Source organism: Limulus polyphemus, unplaced genomic scaffold, assembly GCF_000517525.1.
Source record: "Limulus polyphemus unplaced genomic scaffold, Limulus_polyphemus-2.1.2 Scaffold751, whole genome shotgun sequence".
In the NCBI taxonomy this organism is placed as follows: Eukaryota; Metazoa; Arthropoda; class Merostomata; order Xiphosura; family Limulidae; genus Limulus; species Limulus polyphemus.
Window position 1 is genome coordinate 215,333 of NW_013666361.1, and position 27,196 is coordinate 242,528.

At 32.0% G+C, this 27,196-nt stretch overlaps 1 protein-coding gene across 9 annotated transcripts in view; it reads left to right on the plus strand.

The window, feature by feature from the left end:
* LOC106460322 (calcium channel flower-like) overlaps positions 1-27,196 on the plus strand; it is a 91,524-nt gene that overhangs the window by 27,503 nt on the left and 36,825 nt on the right. For 3 of the 9 annotated variants that reach the window (XM_022387028.1, XM_022387024.1, XM_022387022.1), the window contains exons 2-5: positions 3,437-3,509; positions 4,649-4,774; positions 7,152-7,259; positions 10,826-12,045. In XM_022387028.1, the coding sequence (XP_022242736.1) occupies positions 3,490-3,509; positions 4,649-4,774; positions 7,152-7,259; positions 10,826-10,940 (369 nt within the window). In that variant the 5' untranslated portion in view covers positions 3,437-3,489 and the 3' untranslated portion in view covers positions 10,941-12,045. Of the gene's footprint in view, positions 1-3,436; positions 3,510-4,648; positions 4,775-7,151; positions 7,260-10,825; positions 12,046-27,196 lie in introns of those variants that run through there. The other 6 variants (XR_002610737.1, XM_022387021.1, XM_022387023.1 and 3 more) reach the window with 4 other exon arrangements.

The following is a 27,196-nucleotide window of genomic DNA, read 5'->3' on the forward strand; positions in this document are numbered from 1 at the left end:
TATTATGGAAACAAGTTCTTTGAAATGCTATAATTACATGACTTTTTTAGTGTTACATAAAACAAGACTAATTTACACAGCTCAGTTATCTAAAATTACCATTTTCTATAATAATAAGTTTTTTCTTACAGAAGCTGCACAACTATTCTGCTAGTATATACGTATGTATGTATAAGGCTTAGGTGTTTGACAAGTCAAAAAAATTCTTTAATCTTAACTGTATATATTGAATTTTTACTTTATGTAAGTTACAGGGAAAGTAAAATAGAACCAGTTAATGGTTTATCCCCTGCCTAGCAACAACAACAAAGCTGATGCTGCTGTATACAGTGCCACTATCTTGATGTTGGGTCATAAATAAATAAATATTAGTCATTATAACAAATAAGTATCTATTGTTGTTTTATAATACTATGCTATTATTATGAATTTATAATACAAGTTTAAAAATATCATGGCTGTTGGCAGCATAAAAATGAAGGATAGTATAATATGGCATAGTATTGCTCACCAATAAAGATTTCAGCAGGAGAAGAGCAGGGACTGAATAAACTCACAATCATATTGTATTAATATATAATATTTACAAAATATGTATAACGGTAATAAATATGGTATTTTTTTGTTTGGTTGAACACTCATTGAAGTCCATTAGTAGGGGTGTAATTCCAAAACTTGCCTATAAGCAGATAGGGACTGTACAGCCAGAAAATGAATCAGGAAACTTTGGACAGTATTTATGTATTCACAGTAATTAATGTAGGTTTTAGATTATTTGATTTATCAAAAAATGTGTCGGTTGACTGACTTGAAACCCCTGATATGTTTATATATATCTTTGTTGGTGTCAGTAGACTTAATAACGTGATCAAGAGACTTTCAGAAAATGCACGTATTTCCCTTTTTCTATAATGTACTTTAACCCAAGCACATTAACTCCTTAAACCCGAGCGAATGCTGCCAACAAATGGCTGAAAATCTCGATTTATAGCATCTGATAATATTTATCTGTTTGGCTGAAAACTAACCCAGTAATCCAAACCATGTTGTTATTCATTTTTTTATAATTAGACCTATTAGACTTATAAGGTATGGTGATAATTATTAGGACATCATGAAAATAATTATGTCAGAATGTGCAAAAAATTATGGTTTTATAAAGTTAAGTTCTTTTAATAGCATAAGCACTTGTCTTATAAAGTTGCATGTTGTTGTTATTATTTTTTAAGAACAATAACACTGTAACACCAAATGTGGTAACAGAAATATAAAATTTTAATTCTAACAATTTCAACTTTTTTATATAATTTATTATAAAGGAAATTAAATCTGTTCCATTTTACTTTATCAGTGTAATATCTAATCTGTAGTACTGATATTATCTTCCAAAATTACTAAGATTTTTTTATTGCTAACTAAACTTGGTATAAGCATTTTCCCAGTGAACTCATTAAGAACTTCAACAAACAGTACACATAAGCAATGTTATAAATCTGTGTTGACCAGAGTTTGAATGTGAGTGTCTCAACTCTCATTTAACTGTGTGTAACCAAAAATGAAAGAATTAGCACAATATATTGCCAAAAACTAAGTAGATTTCAAAAGACACAGAAACTTAACATTTTCAAATAGTTGACTATTCTTCGTCGGAGTAAAACTATGAGACCAATATCCTACTAATTTGGTTGCCATAGCCTGAAGTTATAACTGGACAAATCACCATCTTGACTGATACAATATCCCACTTAGTCTAGGCTTTTCCTCAAGCTGACCAGACATGAAACTCCATACTGACTACTCACATAATACACTTAGTACTTTAGGCCAGGTGGCAGCCATGCAAGTATGTTTACAGATGGTTTGATTTACAATTTTCTCAGCTGTGATGTCTCTCAACAGTGAACAGTCACTAATTGGATGTTATCATAACTAGTTAGGATTTGCAGAAAAGTGCCTTGACTGAGACTTAAACCTGAGTCCCTCTTTTTTGAAGTATTCAGCTACCAACACTAGAGCTTAGCATTTAAATCGATTAGTTGGCATAATTGATTACCTATGAACAGTGATTACATTGATTAGTGTCACATAATCTAATCAATTACTTAAAATCATGATTAATTGAAATTACTGTTTTCTGTTATTCCAACAATTGATTAATCAAAATTATGATAAATTGATTGTCAAAAACAATCAACTGATCAAAATTAGGGTTTCCAATTATTACTATTTTTGATTCTCATAAGTATCCAAGTTATCTGTTACATTTGTTTTTTGTAAAGTGCAAAGTTTCATAATGAGCTGTTGGTCTTTGTTCAATTTTAATTTGTTTGTTTTATTTACTCTGTTAGTTGTGGTGATTTGGGGGGGGGGGGCTAGTATTTCATAGGTTTAGAGTTCAATTTCCATTGCCACTAAGTTTGCTTAATTTGATTTTGTTATTTCAAAGTTACGAAGACTATTTGCCACTGTCACTGATTTTGAGCTGCTGACTAGAGGGAAGCCAACTGACTGGCAGCACCTGCCTACCACTTTTTCTTTTTTCTTTTTTGCTAATACATACCTTGGTTTGCTAAAGGAACACTTGAATAATAAATTAATCAAATGTTATAGATTAATGAGGCCATTAATTAATCAGTTAGCAAATACCACCAATAACATAACATAATGTTTTGGAAGAACATGGGACCTATTGGTCCATCTCGGCTGTTCCATCTTCTAAATTAAACTAAAACTATCAATAAATAAATTAAAAAAAAAATCTTAAAGCCAGCCATCATCATTCATATAGTTATCAAGCTTTCTCTTAAACTTACTTAAATTTACTGCCCCCATAACATCCAAAGGTAACCCATTCCAGAGGCCAACAGTGCAATCATGTACATACTGTATGCCAAGATTATCACAAAGCCAGTCACTTGAACTAATGGCTTAATTTACCATATACTTAGCACATTGGCTCTGATTAGTGATTAGTAAGATAACCACTAGTTGAATGCCAGTATAATGTTAAAAAAATCTATCCTGACTCGTGCTCGAACCTGAAATCCCTGGTTAACACTAGTTTTCTATCAGCTGAGCTATCGGAGCTTAAGATCTAGAAAGTTAATTCCCATCCTAAATGTTAAAACAACCAAAATAATAGCATATAAATGTTCAACAAAATCATGCCCTTTCCCAAAACTTCCAATTGTGTTGAGCATGAGGAAATCATGTTGAAATTGTGTCGATCAAATATAGAGAGTGAGAGAATGTAATGTTAAAACTGTCTTTCTCCAGTGTTTTGCATATGCATGTTTGAACTAGAGTTTAATGGCTATAAAAGGAATGAATAATAAATATTCTAAATATATTGTATAGATATAAAAAATGCATTTATATTTAGTGTTTACATGCTAACATGTGTTATTTACATTTTAGTTTCTCTATATTCCTATAGTAGCCATTGGTATAGGTGCCTGGGCATGTTTCACCATTACTGCACGTTGCCTTATGGCTGGGATTTTGCAAATGTAAGTTTGCTTAAGATTGCTAAGACTTAAAAGTGTAAGCTATAACCTCAACATTTAATATTTATAATTTTCAAGTAGAGCATCCAGTTTAATTTCTACACTCGCATGCTTCATTTACCTCATTCGAGGTGGGAATTATATTTTCAAATTCATAGGTCATCACCGGGTAACAACTTTTATTCAAAATTTTATCATATCTGATGTTACAAATGTTGATTTTCAGAATTAAAACAAAACTATATTCTATGTAAAATTTTTCCAATTACAATTCTCCCACGATCATAGCAACCGAAGTATAATACAGGCATTTTGTTTGAGAATTGGTAAACTCTCAAATCCCTGCACAGGAACTAAGGGCATGAGTGATGTTCTGAGTATGCATGTATGTAATTAATCTATATTAAAATATAACAGAAGGATTACAGGAATGCTGAATTATATTTTGTTTGCATATAGTTTCAAAATTTATTAATTTCAAAATGGCAGCTGAAAAGAGAATTGTAAACAAAATTACACAAATTTGGGAAAAGTACTAAAAAGTAATAATTATAAAAATGAAAGTAAAATAAGGAAGATACCAGTAGATTTTTAAAGGTTAGCAGGAATATTTTGCAAATGTTTTGATGGGTTGACTGCTGTATTTTTCAAAATCAGTTATGCTAAATCTGTATGGCTTAATTAATTCAAGTTAATATTTGACGTGATCTTTTATTTGACATAGATGATGTTGTACATTTAAATTATCCTACAGAAAAATATACACTAAACCAAGTCAATGTTAGACAGTACCATTAAATTATTGTGATGGATTACTGGACAATAATTAGTGCATTTTACATGAATTTGGGCTCTCTCCCATCCAGACTTGATAAAGAGCCTTAAATATGGGTTGAATTTGGCCATGGAGATAAGAAGCAGTACAAGTTTCTTAATTGTATTTGTGTGAATTTCAATCTACAGAGATCACCATAATTCAATGAATAAAATATTGAATTAATGAGAAAAACTTCTATAATAAAGTATGAATAAGTAACATGTTTTTTATTTTGAAATACAAAAACAATTTATATGGATGTGACTCATAGTGATAACAAAATTTCTTTAAACTTATACATTATTTTCCTTTTATATTATATTAGGTTGTTGGGAGTTGTGGTTGCTCTTATTGAAGTTCCATGCTTTTGTGCTTTTCTTGATTTTGCCCAAAATCCCTACAACTATTTTGAGAAGAGACCATACTGGCATAAAGCATTACTATATGTCATGTAAGTGTAGTGATGATAATATACCCATACTGTTATATTTGGCTGAATACTGTCTGTTTCAAAAATGTTGGTGTTTGTTGTTTTAATATATCTATTGAAACTAGTTTAATATATTGTTCTCTGTAATAAAAAATTCCAAAACGTTTATACATCCTCTCACCTAAAGCTATCTTAATCCTGGACTGGCCTCTAAGCATTACTAAAATATTTTGCTAACAGCACACCAGCCTTTTACACCCCATCAGTTTTGTGCCATTTCAGAACTTGTGCTGATCATGTGACTACCTTCCACCTATCATACTGCATCCTTTATACCAGCACAACTTACTCCCTGTACTATTCTAGAGTAATCCACACTTTCTCGATTGGTATTCTAAACATGTGTTTTAACTTACTCTTTATGTGACTACAAAATTTTGATTGTGTTTGATCAAAAATTCATATCAGTTTCAACTTCAAGTTTTGACTTCTTATGTTTGGTTTTCATTGTTTCTACTCGTTTGTTTTAGAAGTATTTCTGTTTTCCAGATTCTAATGTGTTCAATACAAGATTTAATATGACAGATGATGTAATTCCTGTAACGGTAGACAATGGTTCTGACACGAGTCCCCAGGTCTCATATGAATTTGAGATTTAATTTGACAGATGATGTAATCCCCATGATGGTAGACAATGGTTCTGGCAAGAATCCCCAGGTCTTGGGGTCGATGATGTTTCCTAAGGAAGCACAGGCTTTGGTTCTTGGGGAGGCTGATGTTTTCTTCCTTTCACATTACAAGGTTTTGTGAGGTAAGAAATAACTACTGAATGTAAGTTTCCTTCTACAGTACCTTCCAACTGTTACTGCATATCCATGTAACCTCCTGGGTTAGGTATTGTTTTGTTTTTTTATCAGAAGATCTGTGGTAAGTTTTTCAATGTGTATTCCACCCTTCCAGTAGCTATACCTGTGTTTAGCGAGTTTATGTAAGCTTGTGTGGATTGACCTAATTTCCACGTGCGATAATTTAGGTCTTTCATGTCTTCTCTGCTGAATGTTTGGTAAGTTTGATTTTTACAATTCTTTTACCACCTAAGTTCACCTGGAAGGACTGGACTTATTGATCTCAATATCTTATACAGACTGGATGTTTTGCCTGGATGGACTGCACTTGACTTACTCTATAATCCAAGGCACTACCCTTGGCACATGCTTATACTAGCCCATTGTTGATTCCACACTGCACTTTCCAGGTTTGTTGACACCGTGCTGTTTCAAGTCATGGTTCTACAGCACTTTTCCATTGATTTTAGGCTGTACCTCTCTTTTCTGAATGTATTGGTGCCTGCCAAATCAGTTCAGCCCTCTTTTTGTTCCTGTGTTAATTACTGGGCAAAGAGCATACCTGTTCCAGAAGTAGTGCTATACTCCACAGGTGTGCTTTCTTTTCATATTCTTGCACACCTGTTTTTTCAATGCAGTTGCTTTCCACTTGATTGGAAATTGATGCACCTATAACAGCTTCTCCACCTTTGCAATGTAGGATTCTAGCTTTGGGTGAGAAGAGCTAAGACTGTTTCGGAAGTTAACATTTTTATTACACTGAAAATGTACTTCCAATAGGTTCTTACCTTCTCTCACACACTTCCCACCCTTCCTACCCACTGATATGCCAGTGTTTCTGGTTTGTACCTGCCAATTCATGAAAGTGAGAATTACTGTTGAAAAGGAGAGGGCACAGTATGATAGGTGGAGGGTAGTCACATGATCAGTACATGTTCTGAAATAGTGCAAAACAAATGGGACGTAAAAGACTGGTGTGCTGTTAGTGACAAATTTTTGCAATGCTTAGAGGGCAGTCCAAGAGTGAAAGCTTTGGGTGAGAGGAGGTAAGTGCCTATCAGAAATACATTTTCAGTGTAAGAAAATGTTAACAGATAGCATTTGACCTGTAGAGCTTTGTGTTCTTGTAATGTGTTTTTAATAACTGTAATCTTATAGTTGAATTTACTGTTGAAGCTTATAGTTCAGCAACAGATATATATATTTAACTCTGAATATGATGGATTATTTGTTTTTACAATTAGCTATTTATAGTATGAGTTTGCAGGTACTGTAATGTTATAAACCTGAAGTCTCAGCAGTAAAATCTAAAGAAATATGTATAACCTAACAGACATAAGAGTAATTCAGAATAAACACTACAGTTAACAATAGAAAACGAAAATAATAAAACTTAACTTCTTATAACTGTCATGCTTCATGTTCCTATGATGCCCAAAAAATAATAAACCAAAAGGTAGATTGGTGAAAAGAATAACGTTTTTTAAAAGTAATGCAAAATGTTTAAAAAATATTGGTAAATGAACTTTGTGTCTTACTTTCTCACCTCACAGTCTATCTGCTTTCATCATGGTATTGTGTGGTGAATTGTCAACATTTGTTGGTTCTGGACTTGTATTTGTCACTGGTAGCTTGTATGGAATTATGGCTTTGGGGAAAAAGTAAGGGATTTTTTTCATGCTTTTTGTAATATATTCTGTTTGCAAATTCTATGTTTTTAGGCTCACTTAGACTTATTTTTTTAATGTTTTGCAATTTTCATCTTGTAACATTTTTGAAGTTAAGAAGGTTACAGGTAATTTTTCAGCAGCGTGAGATTTAAACTTAATCTGCACCTATCCATACAGTTTTTTTGTTTTCCTTACTGTGATATATACATATATGCACCACTACATTAATTATGAAATACTGCAATTTCTTAATATATTTTAGGAAAGTAGGATGTTATTACCATATTTAAACTTTGCATATTTTTCTAATTATATACCTCTTTATTATTTTTTTTCAAAAATATGTAACATTCACCCAGGAACCTGAAGGTCATTAATAAATTATCCATATACACACACATCAAAACCTCACATGCAATCTGAGCTTCATGTTCATAAGACTTGTCCAAGCTTTAGGGCTGAGTCATTAGTTTAATTTGCTATCTGATTAATCATCAGGCACATTCCATTATTACATTAAACTAATTGATTATTGGATAATTGGAATAATTAGAAGCAGTAATAATCATAAGTACTATTATTAGTTACTTGATTATTTTCAATACATTGATCAATATAATTGATGCTCATCTGTTACTGTTTAAATAGTTTTTATACATTTTTTGTTGTTGAAGATGCATGGTCATATTACTTGATATCCGAGCTTTCTCTCTTCATAGTACTTGTCATCTGAGCTTCATGGCCATAATATTTGTCTCATAACTGTTTTATAATTGACTGCCCTATCAGTCTAAAAGAATAAATATGAATCCCATGAAGATACACCATTGCTGTACTATTGGCTAAGAATACTATTTGAAAACAGGTTGAAATTCAATCTTTACTTACTTTATAGATGATTAAATAAATTGTTTATTGTTTGTTTTTCCCTTTATTAAGTAAATAAACTCTTGGTAATTAGTTTTTAAAATAATCTTTTCATACTGCTCACCCCAAGTAGCTTAAAATGAACACAGGAATGTATGAAAATTACTAAAAAATTACTTGCAGACCCCTATTCTAGTTAGGATTTTGCATATTGAAATGAAAAAAACTAGTAATACTTATATTTTAACTATATTATGGACAGAAAAAAGAATCCCCAATATTTACACACACTCACTTATAAATGATGTAACACACACACTGTTCATTCATTACAAAAATATTTTACTATTTATTTGTTTTTCTTAAAACTCAATATTGTAATAAGCCAGATGCTACAAATACAGCCTTTAATAGTCACTGACTCACTATATTTATACATGTTCTTAAAGGAAAAGTGTAATTTTTATTGATAAGTATGCATCAAATAATCTTCAAAGAGAAAACATGCATATCAGGAAATATATAATTAAATGAAAGTTGTACTAAAAGTTTGAGGGCACACTAGTATCCACTTTAACTTTGCATCTCCTAATCAGATCAGCACAGTAGTCTGATGACTCCTGTTTGAAAGCAGGTTATTGCTGTTTGTGGTGTAATGGATTCCTGTTATAGTACTTGTCACATAAAACATGATACATGACTTAAGAGATGTAAAAATGTCACACTGTGTTTTAATACACTTGCTAGGAAAAGGTTACGCAAATTTTGTTGAATGGTTTATTGAAGTGTAACCTATATAATTAAAGTTTTGTAAATATCTGTGAAAATACAATATTGTACAGTGTTAAAGATCAAAGAAACTGTTGAGTACAGTAAAATTTTATTAATCAGAACACATTTGTTGTGAACTAATTTGTGTGAATTATTTAAACATCCAGATAGTTGAATCATTCACATTGAAAACTATGGACACTACTAATAACGTGCGTTATCAACTGATGGATGTAAGGGTGAAAGCTAGTAAAGGTGGGCATGTAACTGATAAACAGAAAGCAACTGTATATACAATAAATGTATCAACTTGTTCTTATCTAGATTGTCTAAATGGAACATATTGCATAAGCAAAGTGTCATTATCTTCACTTAAAATGAAATTTTGTTTTCAAACCAATAACTTACAGAATACAAAATACATAGTGTTGGCCAAATGTACAACAGTCACTTATTAAAGAAGGATGTAATATGTAAATCACAGAGTGCCTTTGAACTGCTTTTTTTTAATATTCTTTTAAAGCTTCTCAGCAGCTTTAACCCTTGAATGCCAGCATGGGGTCCATGCTATTGGGTGTTAATGATTAAAAATTGAATCCTGGCATTCTAGGGTTAAACAAACAACCCATAAGTCACTGTTTTGTTCTAATTGATGATGCTTTTAAGGCTAGGTTGTACATTATTCAGACTAACTGGCTTGACTGGTGGAGCAGTTTTAATGTCAGATTTACTGCTAACACAAATGACCAATTTGTTCTGCTGAATCGATGATGTGCCACTGATCAGCTGACATAGCATCATCACTATTTCCAGCAATTGTTTTTTGATTGGCATTTGCTGCTTAACCGTCCAACTTTGCCTTCTTTATGTAACATCACACATCCAAAGATACAGAGCTTGCTCCATGTTCACAAGCTTTGAATGTCTTACTCTTGTTTGTTGACCTGAATCGTCTAGAATATTCACCTACTTTGCTGCAAAGAATGTCAGATGTGGTTGACTTGTCCACAAGAACATTCCTTTCTACTCTGAAATGCCTACTGATGGTACAAAGGCTTACCTTTGAATATTCTTTCTTGTATAAACAAACATCACATTATAATCATGCTGTTATTTCTGTGCATGTTCACTCTGGAGCACTGTGGTTTGACATGACTGGAGCGTAAGTTACTCTGATTATCTATTATAGTTTATATGTACATATCTACTGTGATGGTTGTTCTTGGAAACACTGTTGTTAATACGTATACAACAGTTAATCCAGATGATTCATGGTCAGTAATTATTACCTTGTTTTCTGTTCTGATTGACCCATTCTTGACTCTTGTGGAGTCATGTATGGAAACAAACCATGTATCCATAGGAAATACATGTTTATTATTAGAAATGGCTATTTGGATTCAGAACACAAATGTATGGATTATTGGATAAATTTTCTGTTGTGAAGATATGTTTATATGAAAAATCATCCAGATTGTAAATAATATAAATTGTCGATGCCTGGACTAATGAGAATATACTGTAACTTGTATTGATTATTATCAGCTTCTATAGAAACATGAACAAAGCTGGTTTACTTAAATAGTTTTGCACCTGAATCCTTAAAATTAGCATGCCTTATCTCATTTACAGACAGAAAATGATTGTCATACTAGTTTGACAAATTTTTTTACTGATAGAACAATCAGATAAATTAAAAAATCCAGTTGTTTCTTTAAAAGATTTGTAGCAATAAAGAGATGTTGTACAATTTACCTTAAAAATGACTTGAATAAAATTGATAACTACAGTTCACTTGCTTAGTTTGGTTTACACCATAACAGTTGTTGTTCATGAAAACTGATGATATGTGTATATATATATATATATATATTTTTACATTTGAACATCTGAGTAAAAAACTGTTTATTTCTACACAGAGCTAGTAAGGATGAGATGATGATGAAAGCTGCTAGCATGTCTAGTTTGATTCCTACCAAAGAACAGCCGCAGGATGTTGATGCTGGTCCTAGCTCTGCAGAAAGGTTTCACTGAATGAAAGCGTATTCGTAAAACAGTAGGAATCATAGTATTCAAAATAATTTATCATTGCTTTCCAAATCCTGAGATGCTTTTTTAAGTGTTTAATATGACACATAATAACACTTCTAACAGTTCCATACTCTTCGCATAGTAAAAAGCACATATGGAATACCAAAAGTGTGCTAGTGTACACTCAGTTTGCCCATGTGTAGCTGTATTTTTCCACTGCATTACCTGCATTATAGTTATTTTTGTTTTCCATAGCACAGTATGCTGTACGTTTAATACAGTTATTATAAACATATAACCAAAATATTTCATTATTAGATGTATCGCCACTTCTAAATACAGTAAAATAAGTTATTTTTTATAAATGTTTTTATATAAACTTTAATGTGCAATGAGAAGGCTTATATTTTGCACAAAAACGTGTACATAAACCAGTGAGAAAATACAAAAATACCATGACCAAATGAAATGAAGTCTTCGTAAAACTGTTGCACGTGTTGATTAATCAAATAAGTTTCAACTGTAAAAAGATACATCTTGTTATCAGACCAATTTGTTCAAATGTTGAAAAAGGACTGTCTGTAAAGGTCTTAATTAAAAGCCTAATAGTTAAAAAAATTCTTACCAGAGCCATGAGATTTAGTTTTTCAGTATACTAAAAAAACATGTTGTACAAAATTATTTTTATGTCTTTGTCATGATACTAGATCTTGCTGACACCTTGTGTTAAATTATGTAATTATTCAAACCAGGTATTAGCTTTACTATTTTGGAGATTATTTATACCTTGTGTTCAAGTATATCTACATATTGGTACATACAATTTGCCAATATCTTGATATAAGCATTTATAGCATAAAATGTGCATCATATTTAGATTCAGTACTGCTTGTGCCATATATAAACATAAATACATAACAACGTTTTGATGAAGTATAATAAAATTTACCTATAATTATGTATATGCATCGTTGCAAATTTGTTTTTAGTGTGATAAAAATTTTGACAATTACCTTTTATTAAACACAGGCTGAGCTTAACACAGTCATTGTATCTGTGATATAAAAAGCTTACAGATTCATTTTAATAAAAGCATGTTTCCTGTTTATTTATGATTTAAAGCATTTGTGGGTTTTTCAAGCTTTGACAGAATGTCTCTTAATGTGTATGCTGCTTTCCAAGATAATTTACAGCATGATTCTTAATATGTATGTGCAGGGGTGGGGTCAAAGTGCACATGCCACAACCCTTTATAGAGTGCCATTTAACATGGTATTAGGTGTTGATGTCAGAGTTATCAACTATCCATTTTACCCTACATTGCTGATTTAGCAACAGTCCATGGTTGAAGAGAGCAAACACTAGGTACAATATACAGTGATACTGAAAAAAAAACTACATTTAGGAGGTTCTAAAAATTATTCAAATGCAATATGCTAACTGTACAATGGATAAAAGTATTGTTTTTATTCGTCAGTTGAACATCACTTTGCACTCAAACTTGTCAGAGTCTGATTGATGTCATCAGTTCACAGACATATCTTGAATAGAAATACTTTTATAACTCATCTGACTTTTGTATACAACATGTTTGTACATTTTACTAAACGTTTGTTATATCTTGTATAGATACACATAGTGAATTCAGAATTATATTCAAATTTTCCTCTGTAATGTGATACTGAGCCAGTGGACTGACCCAGTGTAAATTTAGTTAATGTGTATTTTACTTTCCAACACAATTAAAAGCATGTCTTGTAATGTGTATGTTGCCCTTGAAGATAGAAAATATTTAAAGGAAATAAACTATTTCTTTTAATGTCTGATATTTGGGAAAAAATCTATAAAAATATTCTGTAAGTTATCTGTAAGGAGTGAGAAATAATATATCATCATTTAATTGTGTATTAATAAAACATACTTTATACTATTACTGTTGTTTATCAGTGTATTTTAGCATTTTGCTTTTAAAATTCTTGAGGATTGAAGACGAAAAAGTTCCAGGAAACATACTCAAAAATTAGAATTGATTTACAAAGTGTAATGCATTAAATGCAGAATTTCTGATAAAAAATAAGAGAGTAGTTTTAATTTTTCTGAGCTTTATCCTACAACCTGACCACAGTGCTATATTACTTTTACAATAGCTGATGTAGTAATGATAAGATAACATTGCTATCAGTTTTAATTGTGAATTTTATTATCAATTTGCATTTATCTCACCTGGATTTCTTGGCTAATTGAACTTCCACTATAGTCTATTTCCACATTTGTTGACATTACTAAAGTAAGGCAATAAATCTTGCATATGAGGATACTTAGCAAATAAAGATGAATTTATAGTTTGACTATCCCTACACAGAGGTTTTCTTGATGTAGAAAATATATTTACAAGTGCAAACAACAAAATACAGATATCGTTAAACACAACTAAACAAACAGAAACTGATCAGAAAGATCTTTTTAATGAAATTTCAAGTTTTACAAAAGTTAACAAGGTCCTGAGTGACTGTGAATTGTCAAAGTGATTTGTTATTGTATAATAAGTTGGATAGTAAATCATGCGATCTTAAAAATTAAAAAATAGATTTTAACATGAAAACATTTTTCAAAAGTTTACTAGGTAAACGAGACTTCTTGAGTGACAGGGAGTTGTTGAAGTGCTTACATTACAGCATGAATTCACTTAGAGATCTGTTTTCTCACTCATAAGAAATACTAAAAATCTTTTCATCAAACAAGTGTTAATTTTTTTTTATAGTTGCAGAACATCCACTTTTTATGCATTAATACACCTTTTTCAGATAACTATTCACCATAACTAGCCGTATTTAGACTCTTAACTTTAACTGTTAAACAGTTGAAACCTTGAATGCATTCAGAGAATGATATCAGTCCAATACTTACTAATTTTTACTGTTACTATCACTTAAAAACATTTTGGACATTTATGATCACCATTTGAGATTGAGGAGGAAAAAAATTATAAAATATAACATTCTCACCATGAGATTCTAACTGACAGTTTGTTAGGACACACTTGTTAACTCAAAAAATGTAACACCTGCAATGATCATTGTTACAAGCCACATGTAACCAGTGTTATTTTCAAATTTTAAACATATTTTTATTAGACATACAACTTTATTGATGAAATATTGTAGAACACTGTGTTAACATTCTATAATTTTGCTTTCAAAGTTCTAGAATTTTGTGAAGTGAGGAGAATGTAGTAACCATTCATAAGAGCTTTACCCTGAAATAATACCCTCCCCCCGCAAAAAAAAAGGAATTTGTACTAATATTTATAAATAAGCAGAAATGTTGGTTTAAGTACCCATTTCAGATATCATTTATGAAATTATCTGATCACATGTAGAAATTCACATTCATTTTTCTATTACAACTTTGCATATAATTTATTACCAAGTTAATAGAAACTGTTATTTATTGCACTTTTCAACTTTTCTTCAGAGGTTGATGGGTGACTTGCACACTTATTAAGCACTAACTTATTGAAAGATGTAAAAATTAAACCTTGCTTCTATCACCCTAAATGATGTTGTAAATTTCAAAGTTAAACCTTTTTTGTGCAAAGCATATAAAAGCATAAAAGTTTTATTTTATTGTTTTTAAATATTTTACTTTAGGTACTACATGTGATGTGTATTCAATCTTTGAAACATACTTAGTTACAACCCTTAAATTTTGTACTTAATTTTATGTTTAAATGTTAACGTTCACTGTCTGGATAATGATGTAACTGATGAAGAAATCTGGTATTTTAATTGAATTATGAGGTGTATGTCATTAAATTACTGTATTAAAAGGCAACTCTATATCATTGCGCAGCATTTGGCATCCTTTTGCTAAAGGGTGGTTGCAGTAGTAGGAACAAATGTGGTATTCAGGTTATTCATACTCTGTAGTTGTAAATATTGACTTATTGGCTGGTTCCTAGTTCTGTGGTAGTAACTTCAACTGGCTACTGAGGTAGAGTAGAATAAAGCAAAACACATCCACATTAGAAGAGAAAAAGAAATATCACACTTTCATGTCACATCAGAGTCTTAGTGTGGTATCCCACAATCCTTAGGTTTAACTCTGTCAATGATTATTCCAAATACACGTATTTAAGTAAACCCACAACTCCTACTAACTTGTATGGGTTTCTTTATAACAACTTCAAGTAAGTATGAACTCATTCCATGAGGGCATGACACAGAAGCAGAGTCAAGGATAAGGCCTATGAAACAAGCAGTGTAATATGTAAGCATTAGCTAAGCAAAAGGATTATACCTATTAAGTCTATAACTTCCCACACCTGGTTTAAAAGTGTGTTATTAACTGTGTGCATAAAAATCTAGAAAAATTACCTGAATATATCTAAAACTGTGACACATTGTAAAATGTTACAGAAACCTTTTTTTTTGTGATGCTTTTATTGGCTGATATAAGTCACCGTGATAAGCCAGACATTGTTTCAACAGGATAAAAAATTTGAAAAGAAGAATGTTGAATTCAGAAGAAAAGAAAGGGTTAAGAGTTTTAAACTAAAAACATGTTTATCCACTATGTAAAAAAAATTTGTAGAAACAATATCGTAATTGTCACTTAATATAAAATTCCATAGTTTTTATGTCTTTACCTATTGCAAAAGAAATAAAAAAATTAAATTCCCACACAATACAAATATGTATTTAATTGATGATGATTACTCTGAAAGCTGCACTAAGGTAAACTTTATGCAAAATCATAACAAAACGACACATTTAGTGACCATGTTGGATAGTTTTTCAGAGATATACAATAACTACCAAAATGACAGTTAGGAGGTCATATTGGGTAAGTTTTTTTTTTAGATACACATAGCTACCGTGAGTGAAGTGCATCTATAATTATGTATATTTTTGTTCAATTTGAGGAAAAATGTTTTGACACTTTGGTACCCCTCGTAAAATATGCCATTTTGTCACCCTTCCCTTGAAATGTGTCATTATTTCAGTCTTTTGCCTTACATGTGTACTACTAAAGTTCAGAAGTAAGTGCTAACTAAGATAACATGCAAAATGTATCTATGTAGCTTTTTTTTTTTGTTACCCAAAGCACAGACTGTAATCTATAGTTAACATGCGACGAAGTAGGTCAGTAATCAAACTGGTAGCAAGTGTGATTGAAATTCCATGAATGAATTGCATATAAATTTCCACAGTTATTCTTGGTCTGCAAGAAACTTCAGTTTAATAAAATAGAACATCTATCCTGATTTAACTTATAGTCAAAGCAGACTGTATTAATACACTATTTCAATGTCTCGGCTGTTATGGTTTTATTTAACTTCTAATTTCAAGACTGCATGTTAAACTTTTTTAGCAGACTTTGGGCTTTTTTTGTTTTTCAGGTACATCTTGTCCAATTCGTGGGAAATAACAACCAATATAGCAGAACTGTTGAAAGTCACAATATAGCTTTAAATGCTGGGATGGTTTGTTTTGTTACAAACAAGTAAATTATGCATTAAGCAAATACCATAAATTATAAAATTCTAATTGCACATGAATAAATTAGTATGACATGTATGAACCAATTCAGCTGTGCCAAATCTTCAGTGACAGATAGATCATTACATTACTTTCATTAAAAGTGTTGGTTACAATGTTTAAGAGATTTATTATTATTAATTTCACTTTTTTGTTATTATATATTTCTTACAGAGATTGTGTTGAATTATTAACTTAGTATATAGATTTAGGAATAACCTAAACCTCTTAAGCTGTTGAACTTAGTGAGATTATTATTGGGTTTATGACCAAAAATATTATCAACTACTAAAACAATTCTTTCTAATCTTAACAAGTAAGAACAGCATATCTAATTAGCTTTATTTCTTCCCGGTTAGATTATTATTGGGTTTATGACCAAAAATATTATCAACTACTAAAACAATTCTTTCTAATCTTAACAAGTAAGAACAGCATATCTAATTAACTTTATTTCTTCCCGGTTAGATTATTAGTTTCATCTAAGGTAGGTTGCTTTGATAAGAAGTTAATTATGTAAGGGTATCGGTTCCAATTCATAAGTCGCTCGAATCATTACTGACCTGTCTGTAGTGCCATTAAATATTACATTTTTCTTATCAATAGCTTCGTAATTTACACATTAATATGTAACATTTGTTTTAGAAATTTATGTGTTAATAACAACAAAATCATTCTAGCACTTAAAGCTATATGATGACTTTCAAAAGTTTTTTTGGGTGGTTGTTATTTTCTAGGTAATGTGCAAAACGTAATTATAAGTGTATGTACCAGAAAAACAAGATAAAGCTCACCAATTTGCTGAAGTTTAATATTTTAATAGAATAACTAGCCTATACTCATTATTTTTAATTCGTGATTATGCAGGCGGTTGGAAAATACAGTCAGAATATACTTGCTTTTTTTTTACTATCTGACACTGCACTGTTTTAGCTACCAATGCTAAAAATTTACTCAGAGATGTGAAATGCATTAAGTTACCAGTAGATGGCAGCACCTGAAAGTTACAACTTTATCCAAAAGTTAAATGCACACAGACAACTGCGTAAAACTACATTAGATCGAACAACATGTGGTTTCATAGAATAACAGTGTTATAACAGAATCCAGACTTTATTTAACCATCACAGAGAGGTACTCTTGTACAGTACTGTTCTCATGATATACACACCTTAATTATTGTAGAGTATCTTACATAGTATGAAAAGCTGTTTTCACAGTGAATTTACTAATGTTAATTCCACAGAACTTATAACTATAATAATGGTTGGAGACGGCTTGAATGGGTAATGAAGATGACAAATCCTTGTCGAAACGTTGTACATTTGCTGTTATGTTAAACTTATATTAAAGTTTTCTTCATTACCCATTCAAGCCGTCTCCAGCCATTATTAGTCTCAAAGTGGGTTCCTCGTTATCGAATATAACTATAATATTTTTAAAATTGATTTTATCAGTTATGAACTGAGAAAAAAATAATATATTTTAACAGTTAACAAGAAACTAAATTAATAATAAAGTATGTTGAATATCACAGATTAATACTTTCAAAGATGTGAATTTATACAATACATTAGTTACTACTCAGAGGTAGTATACGCACAACTAGATTTAGCGGAAAAACGAAATCATAGCATCAGACTTTAATGAACATTTCTCTTCCAGGACCGGCATGGCCAGGTGGTTAGGGCGCTCGACTCGACCCTTCACACCAAACGTGCTCGCCCTTTCAGCTGTGAGGGCGTTATAATGTGATGGTCAATCCCACTGTTCGTTGGTAAAAGAGTAGCCCCAGAGTTGGCGGTGAGTGGTGATGACTAGCTGTCTTCCCTCTATTCTTACACTACTAAATTAGGGACGGCTAGCGCAGATAGCCCTCGTGTAGTTTTGCGCGAAATTCAAAACAAACAAACATTTCTCTTCCAAAAACACACTTGGGATTCTAAAATATTTAGCTTGGGAGTCAGTCAATGGCTAAAGATTATATGACTTGAATAATGTCATATCCTAGAAGCATATCTTTCATAGTAATTTAAGATATGCAATCATCGTTGCTCAGCACAATATCTTTTCGGTATATATTGTATCGATGAGTGCATGTAATTAAATTGAATAATAATATGACTGCAGTATTCCACTCTTAACTTTTATCAATATCACTGTAATATATATACTAAAACTGTATTAATTGTATAAGAACCCAAATTTTAACCTCACCTTACACATTGTTTCTTTTGTGACGTATTGTAAAATTCTGCACTAATACAACAAATGGTGTACAGTTATGAAAGATAAACAGCAAAACGTATTAAATTAATGGGGAAATAAAGACGTAGATAGATTTATTCATATCATAATAATTATTGTAAATATATTTGTATATATGATTGCAAGCAAAATCATCTCGTTTTTTATTTTAAATGTCACATAAAAATACAAATAATGAATATGCACAGAAAATTACTAAGTTGATCAGTATAAAATTGAAAATATTAAAAGATTTATTCAAAAAAATCAGTTGGAAAACAGAATCAGCCAAAATCAATGATGCTGAAAAAAAAAAGATACTAGTTACAATAAAACTAAATACTAAAATTTAAAGTATGTGTTTGATAACAAAGATGGGTGCACGTGTTAAATGAGTTATGTTTTATTTTATGCTTAATTTATTGCAGCATTTTTTTTTTATTTGTCTGTCTCCAGAAAACTGGGTACATGTAATCTTGCGGTTAGTGTGTCAGGTTGTGATTCGAAAGATCCAAGGTTCGAGATATTGTGCGGCAGAATGCACTCTACGCTTGTGTAAGTTGGTACTGCTGGCTAGGTACGTTCCTTTAGTTAGGGTCCAGCGGGTTGCGAGTTCGAATCCCCGTCTCACCAAACATGCTCGCCCTTTCAGCCATGAGGGCGTTATAATGTGACGGTCAACTCCACTATTCGATGGCAAAAGAGTAGCCAACTGGTGATGACTAGCCGCCTTCCCTGTAGTCTTTCACTGCTAAATTTGGGACGTGTAGCTTTGCGCAAAATTCAAACCAAACCAAAACAATTCTTTGGTCAGCAGTTCAAAAATAGGAATGGCTATACCTGAATCCTAGGGATCTCTGACTTGACTATTTAGCCGCCATGTGCATGTGGTGTCATTTAGGTTGAAAATTCCAACTTCATATTTTGACCCGCTTTAGCTGTAAGCATTATTATATGTTAAACAGGACTGATATACTACTAATAGATGACATAATATTTTTTCAGTTGATAAGTAGTAGTTGACATTCAATGTACAAGTTTAGCTATCAGTATTAGGTGTTTTGTTCTGTTTCTTCTTCTTAAAGGACCAGATTCTAATGTTTAAGCTTTTATATTTCTGAAAAAAAAAATTATTTGACACCCAGAAAAGAACAAAACAAATGACTTACAACGCCATCATAAAATAATTATTGTAAACCTTAAGCTATGAAAAAACATCCCATCGAATTCACTAGCTGTATTTCTATTACTGTTAACATTAATATTTTAACTGTAACCGTCAGTGGTTACCGGAACATGTTTTTTTTTTAAGATAGATGTTGTAATTTAATCTTTGCAGCAGTATTAAATAATATATTTTCCCCAAATGTTTGATATTTTATCAACAAATGAAATTACTTAAAATTATCCATTAGGCCTAACCCCCAATTTAACAGCTTGTCTGAAACGATTATGCACAAAGGAATAGCGGCGGCGTCATCATAGGTAATGTGTGAAAAATATTTAAACTGAAAATCTCTCATGAGGCAAGTACAAGTAATCAAAATTTTATTACGCAAATAACAATGCTAAATAAGTTGAAGCATCTACTAAACATATATATTTTACGGCATTCTCTAGATAAAGAAATGTAATTACTGCTGTAGAATTTTACATAAAACAAGAAACTAGTAGGTTTCACTATTAAATTGTTTTACAAGCTCTTAAAACAAACTTATTTTGAACTTAAATTTAGGCCATTTTTTAAAAATTTGTTACGAGATCATTTATTTTATTTCTTTAAATTGCCGACCTGTACTCACACATGTTATTTTAACTGAAACTGTATCAAAAATACCTTTATAGTATTTTGGAAAATCGATTCCTTTTTTTTTTTTGTATTCAATCCTCAAGCATGATTACTGTAGAGAATTAGCTCGTCAAATGATCTTGCTAGTGAATGAAATGTCCTGCCATCTATCGGTCAGAAAGCTTTTTCTAAAATGATGTCACTAAGGTTTGTTTGCCAGATAACGTTGGTGAGCTGATAGAGTTTTCAAGTTCACACACACTAAGCGACAGTTATTCGTAATAATATTCACGGAAAACATTGGCTAGGATGTTTTATATAAAAAAAGAAATTTTAAAAAGTAAATAAATTTTTCCAGCAAAATGATGCGATCGAGTGGAGTTGGAATATTTCAGTTTGGAATTTATGGATGGTTAAATATCAACGGTGAGTTTAATAAGCAAACGATCTAACTTTGCAGGCACTAAAACATTTTTAGTAGTAAGGTATTCTATAATATTAGATTATATTTACATAAGTATAATAAGATTTTTATATAGAGGTTAAAATATTATTATGCTAGATGAGTAACTGTTCGTAAAAAAATCAAAGCCATGTGTGGGGATGCTGTGATCATATGATGACGTTAATTTATTTACACTTGCTACTTAAAAGCTTTATGTATGATGAATAAGTCACTTTTTGCAAGCATTAGCATTTTTGAAATTACTTTTTCTTGAAATTATAAGTTCCTCATTGATTATGAGCTTGTAAAGAAACTAATGAAAAACAAATCAACATGTAGCTGTATGATGTTTGTTAATACGACGTGTTTGAGACTATTCAAAATTGACAAATTTAACCTAAAGTTAACTACATTTTTTTATACTAAATTGAAGAATAAGGCAGATACTTTTCCTCTTTGAATTGTAAAATCTGGTGAAAAGATCAGAGGTTAAAGGTCACAGAAATGAGTTGGTGTATTACATGGTTGATTGATGTAAAACTTATGTGAAGGGGGTTAGCGTTTGACGCGGAACTGAGAAGAATAGAGTAACTTACAGCAAAAATTACTCCGCTAATTAAACAGGTACAATTATATTCTTAGCTAATAAACGTTTATCATCGGACAACTGATTATTTTAATATTACTTCCGACGTAACTGATTGATTCTGGCAAACCTGTACATGATGTTTGTATAGAGTCTGACGAGAAAAGTAGAGCTCTTACATTTAAGGTAGTTAAAACTTTTGACTTCTAAAATATAAAAGGTATATGCTTCCCTGTTTTATTATTTATTTTTTAAAAAGCTTGATTTTAGAAGATCTGTAACTCATCATTTAATCACGTGAGTTTAAAATCAATCATTTTCTTCTTAATTTAATATCTTTCAGAATTAAAGCATAAATTTGTGGAATCAAGCCTTAGTAGTTGAGTTTTGTGAAATGTAGCTCTGATGTGAAGACCGCTTATCAGCCATAAATATTAGGGTGTCTTTAATCCACAAGAGGAATGCGAACTCTCCGTAGAACAGATATACTTAGTGGGAATGAAAAAAATGAACAGTTCTTGGTAATTTTGTTTGACGTTAAGCACAAAGCTACACAATGGGCTATCTGTACTCTGCCCACCACGAAAATCAAAACCATGTTTCTAGCGTCTAAGTCCGCAAACATACCGCTGTGCCACTGAGGGGGAGGGGGGTTCTTGAGAAGGTAAGGAAAAAAATAAAAGGTGAAATTTAACTATGTTAACAGTGGTTAAAAATAGTTTGAAAACTAAAGCACTTTTCATAATTTAAGTTTTTATTTATGTTTGTTTGTTTTGTGTTTCCGCTAGGTAATTATTGAGAATTAATTAGGACAGGGTTATAAAATATGGCATATCGACTACTAAGGATTAATTAAAGGTATTCGAAACTACTTAACATGGAACACCCATATGTATAGAGATCAATGGTACGTGAAATGTTAATGATCTGTCAGCTTTATTTTACGTTTGTGTAAATATATTTTATGTTTCAAAGTTATGCGATAACATTAAAACAGAACTCTTAAAAAATTTGGTTATCATCTTTGCTGTGATTAGTCGATGTGTTGTTTAGTGTAATTTAAAAACGTAATAAGCAAATCCCAGAAAAAGTAATTCTATGCAAAACGGTTGTATGTGTGTGATATTTCATGAGGCTTTATGTACAATAAGCCCGTAACGAACAATACCATTTTTTTTTTTATCAGTAATATGTCAACTTAGCTTATATTTTGAAATTTCAAACAGAGAAGTCTCGGACTAAGTTTACATCCTTGTTTAATTTTCAATTTCGTTATTATTATATTGCTTATCAAAGCGCTAGGATACGTTTTGTTAAGGAGGGTTAGAAAAATGTTTTTTCGTACTGTTCTTTATCACAGCTTGTTTTTCTTCTCTCTATATATATATTCTGACCGCTCGCAAGCCATGACTCATATCATTAACTGTTTATTTTATCAATCAGCATCTTATTGTAAACATCAAGGGTCTTATGAACATCATTAACAGAAAATATTTCAGTAGATTATAGGCTTAGAACATACGGTAATTGTTGATGTTTCCTATTGCAAAGCTATACAATGGGCTATTTGCAGTCTGTCCACAGCGGGGATCAAACTCCGGATTTTAGCACTGTAGGTCCCTAAACTTACTTCTGAACCACCGGCGGATACTTAATTACGAAATGTACTATACAGTTATTTGCCTGTGGAGGTTCTATCAGAATACAAAATACGAGCAGTGACATGTTTTTAAGGTTTTGCTGCAGAAAAAAAAAAAGTATCCATTAGGCCTAACCCCCAACTGAACAGCTTTTTGCCAGTCAATTTTTCATATTTTAAAAATTCGAAATGTAATGCTGTCCCTGTAAAATAAGGAACAAAATATTTTTTATTTAGGACAGGCGTGGCTTAATGGTTAGTTTGTCAATTTGGTTTGGTTTATTTGGAAGTTCGCACAAAGCTACACGAGGGCTATCTGTGCTAGCCGTCTCTAATTAAGCAGTGAAAGACTAGAGGGAGGGCGGCTAGCCACCCCCACCTCCAACTCTTGGACTACTCTTTTACCAACGAATAGTAGGATTGACTGACACATTATAACGCCCCCACGGCTGAAAGGGCGAGCATGTTTGGTGGGACGGGGATTCGAGGCCGGCATCCGCAGATTGCGAGTCGAGCTCCCTAACCACCTGGCCATGCCAGGCCTAGTCTGTCAGACAGCGGATAGAAGGATTCCGGGTTCCAAACGTGATGCCGCTGAACCTACTTCACACTTTTAGCTGGGCATCTTATAAAAGTGACGGTCAGTTCCATGAGCCGGACGAAGCTTTTGTGGTAGCGTGTAGTGCTGGAGAAGACATAATGTTGTTGACATATTATTATTTATTCTTCTTTACTTTCACTCAGAAGTTCTTATTAATAATTACTTTGACCCCCTCCAGGGATCAAGAAAACAAGCTTACTGGTTCACCAGTACCTCTGAATTAATTATCAGGTTAATGAATTAACAATTGATAGTATGTGATGTTAAAATTAATAAATAATATAGAAATCATTCCCTGATGCTGTTCTGTTGTTACAGAAATAAAATGTATATAACATTACATTTCACCAACTTAAAGTTGTTGTCAAATGGTTGCCTAACATAAATGACGTCTCGACCTGACCGTGTCCGTCATCTTTATTTTTATTTGAACGTTCTTTTAATGATTCCCTTTTGTCAGTAGTTCAAAACAAGGAACGGCTATAGCTGAATTCTAGGGATCGCTGCTTAACCCAAGTACACATTAGGTACCGTTAAGGTTTCAAATTTCAGTTGTATTAGCTACTGGAAACAATGTTGTTGTTTTTTTTTAAAGACTTCTCCTTTACATACGCAAAAAGTTGGGTTCAATTTGATTTAAGTAAATGGATAACATGTATATATTTTTGTATAAATGTATAAGAAATTGTAGTATGTGTTTAATAAACCACATACGTATAAAACCGAACGAATTAGCTACAATGTATTATATTATAATTATTATTTTTCAATGGATTTATTATTAGTAATTAAAAATGATTCTACTTGAAAAACAAAAAGCGTTTTGGACACCCTAATATTTAACCTTAATCTCTGTATTCCTTTATACACATACACACACACACACACACACATATATATATTTCATAAATATTTCGCCTTGTAATATACCGAAACACACTAAATCGTAATTTGCACCATACAAGGCAAAATTAATCCTAGTATGGAACCAGTCGGAAAGCTAAAAATCTTCAAAAGGTGCAAATATTTACACCAACACGCATACACAGCGATAGGTTGAATATTAAATTATTTTTGACTTTGCAACAAAAATACTCAGTTTTATGAGTTTTTTAGGCCAATGTAGTTATCATTAAGTCTAAGTAATACTTTAAGCTTGTTCACTATAAACTATAGAAGCCGGGCAACGCCCTCGTATCACCTGAGCATGGGGTATATGGGCGTTGGCAGTATACGGTGCTAGTTGGTTGATGGTTAGTATGTACAGACAGACAGGTTTAATAAGGTTTTTCTTACTTGCTACTTCAGATCCGGAGAATACATTTCACTATGGTCTGATAAAGGTCACCATACTATTGAAGAGGATACAAATATATGTTTTTGCCATTTATAGAAAATTATTCAAACACAAGCGTTTTGAGTTTTATAACTTTGACCTGAAAACATATCTTTCCTTTATAAATCTCGTGCAAAGAATAGCGATGGAGCTGTATATAGAAGGGCTGGCCCATGCTCCATGCGTTACATGTTACAGGTAACTCTTACGACTTTAAGCTTTTGTACTTATATTCTAAATTTATACATGTAAAAACATGTTAAGGATTTGGTAAACTTTGCATTCATAATTTTTCATTTAATATAATTTTGTTTGAACTGACAGATGACACGCACGTTTTGTGAAACAAAACTTAATATTTCCTTGGATAGTAGTTCCAGAACAAGTATTGATTTCCAAAATGGCATTGAACTTGAGCTCCACTTAGCCTATAAGAAAGCAATACGATCGTAACGCTTTTTCACATATTAAGTATAAAGAGCAGTTAAAACACGTTTTATAAAATACATATTCGCTGAAATCTCGAGGAAATCTATTAGTTCTAGGATGATGTGAAATCCCATTGGTTTTTAAAGCGTTCCAAGTCTTTGTGATTTTATCCATTCTTACATGTGTGCAAGTTAATTATTAATGATAAGGGTTTTAGGAGTGCCCAAGACGGTTCTCCAGACAGGATTCATTCAGGGGGTCAAAAAGCCAAACTTAAGGGTGTGGCTTTATCACATCGATGGCGTGTCGTACATCATAATAAGCTTACATCATTTAACATATCTGGTTAAATCGGAGCAATGCGTTTCCTTCGACAGAATTTTCTACTTGTTTCCTTCGTGTGCTATCCACAGTTGACTTTTTTGGCAAAATTCGCTTTAAAGCAAACGTCTACTTGAATAACCCTTAAAGCTACTCTATGAAGAAAATTACTTATAGTATTTGAAATTATATTGTCGGAAGTTTTCTTTCATACTACAATGCATCTTTAAAATGTTTAGATTTCTTAACAGACCGAGTTACAGACCTATGGGGTTCAGGTAAACCCGTCTCCCTTATTTTGAGCTGTGAACCAAAAGGAAGGTAACCAGTCTGTAGCACTCTCCGCCCAAAACGGCTATTCTTAAACGCAAGATCTGGATCGACAGTCACACTTATGACACACAGAGAGCTGAAAATGCGAAGCGTGTTTGTTAGTAATCGTCTCGAACTTGAGACTTTCGGATCCAAAGTACGATACGCTGATCACCATAGAGTATGTTCGGGTAGATTTTTAAGGTGCAATCTGTAAAGAGTCATTTTCTCTAACTTGTTACATGATCGTACATGAGTTATGTGTTAGTTGCGAATGATATTGAATTTCTTGTAATGACAACTGACCTTGTGTTAAATATAGACAAGTTGTATATATATATATATATAAATATTGTAAAGATTTATTTCTCATTAATAACACACATTTCATGTGTCTAGTATAAGAACGTAGCTTTAAATGAACACATTCCTTTCAAGCTTATTTAATTGGAGGAGTACATTGGCTTCAGAAGAAACCTCCTTGTATCTTCGTTCACGCGAATAAAGAAACAACAAAAACAGTTTGAAGGCGCTAGGATCAAGCGAAGTTGTATTTTCGATAATTATGATGGGACTATTTGATTTTAAAAAATATATAGTGTGAAATTAAGCACGAATGCAAACGCTCAAAAATGTTTCGCTTGTTTTAAAATTTCGCGCAAAGCTACGAAGAACTATCTTTTCATAGTTGTTCCTAATTTTGAATTGATGGACTATATGGAAAGTAGCTAGCTAGTTTGTTTCTTTATTTATTATGAATTTCGCGCAAAGCTACACGAAGGCTATCTGCGCTAACCGTTTGTTTGTTTTTGGAATTTCGCGCAAAGCTACACGAGGGCTATCTGCGCTAGCCGTCCCTAATTTAGCAGTGTAAGACTAGAGGGAAGGCAGCTAGTCATCACCACCTACCGCCAACTCTGGGGCTACTCTTTTACCAACGAATAGTGGGATTGACCGTCACATTATAACGTCCCACGGCTGAAAGGGCGAGCATATTTGGTGTGACGGGGATTC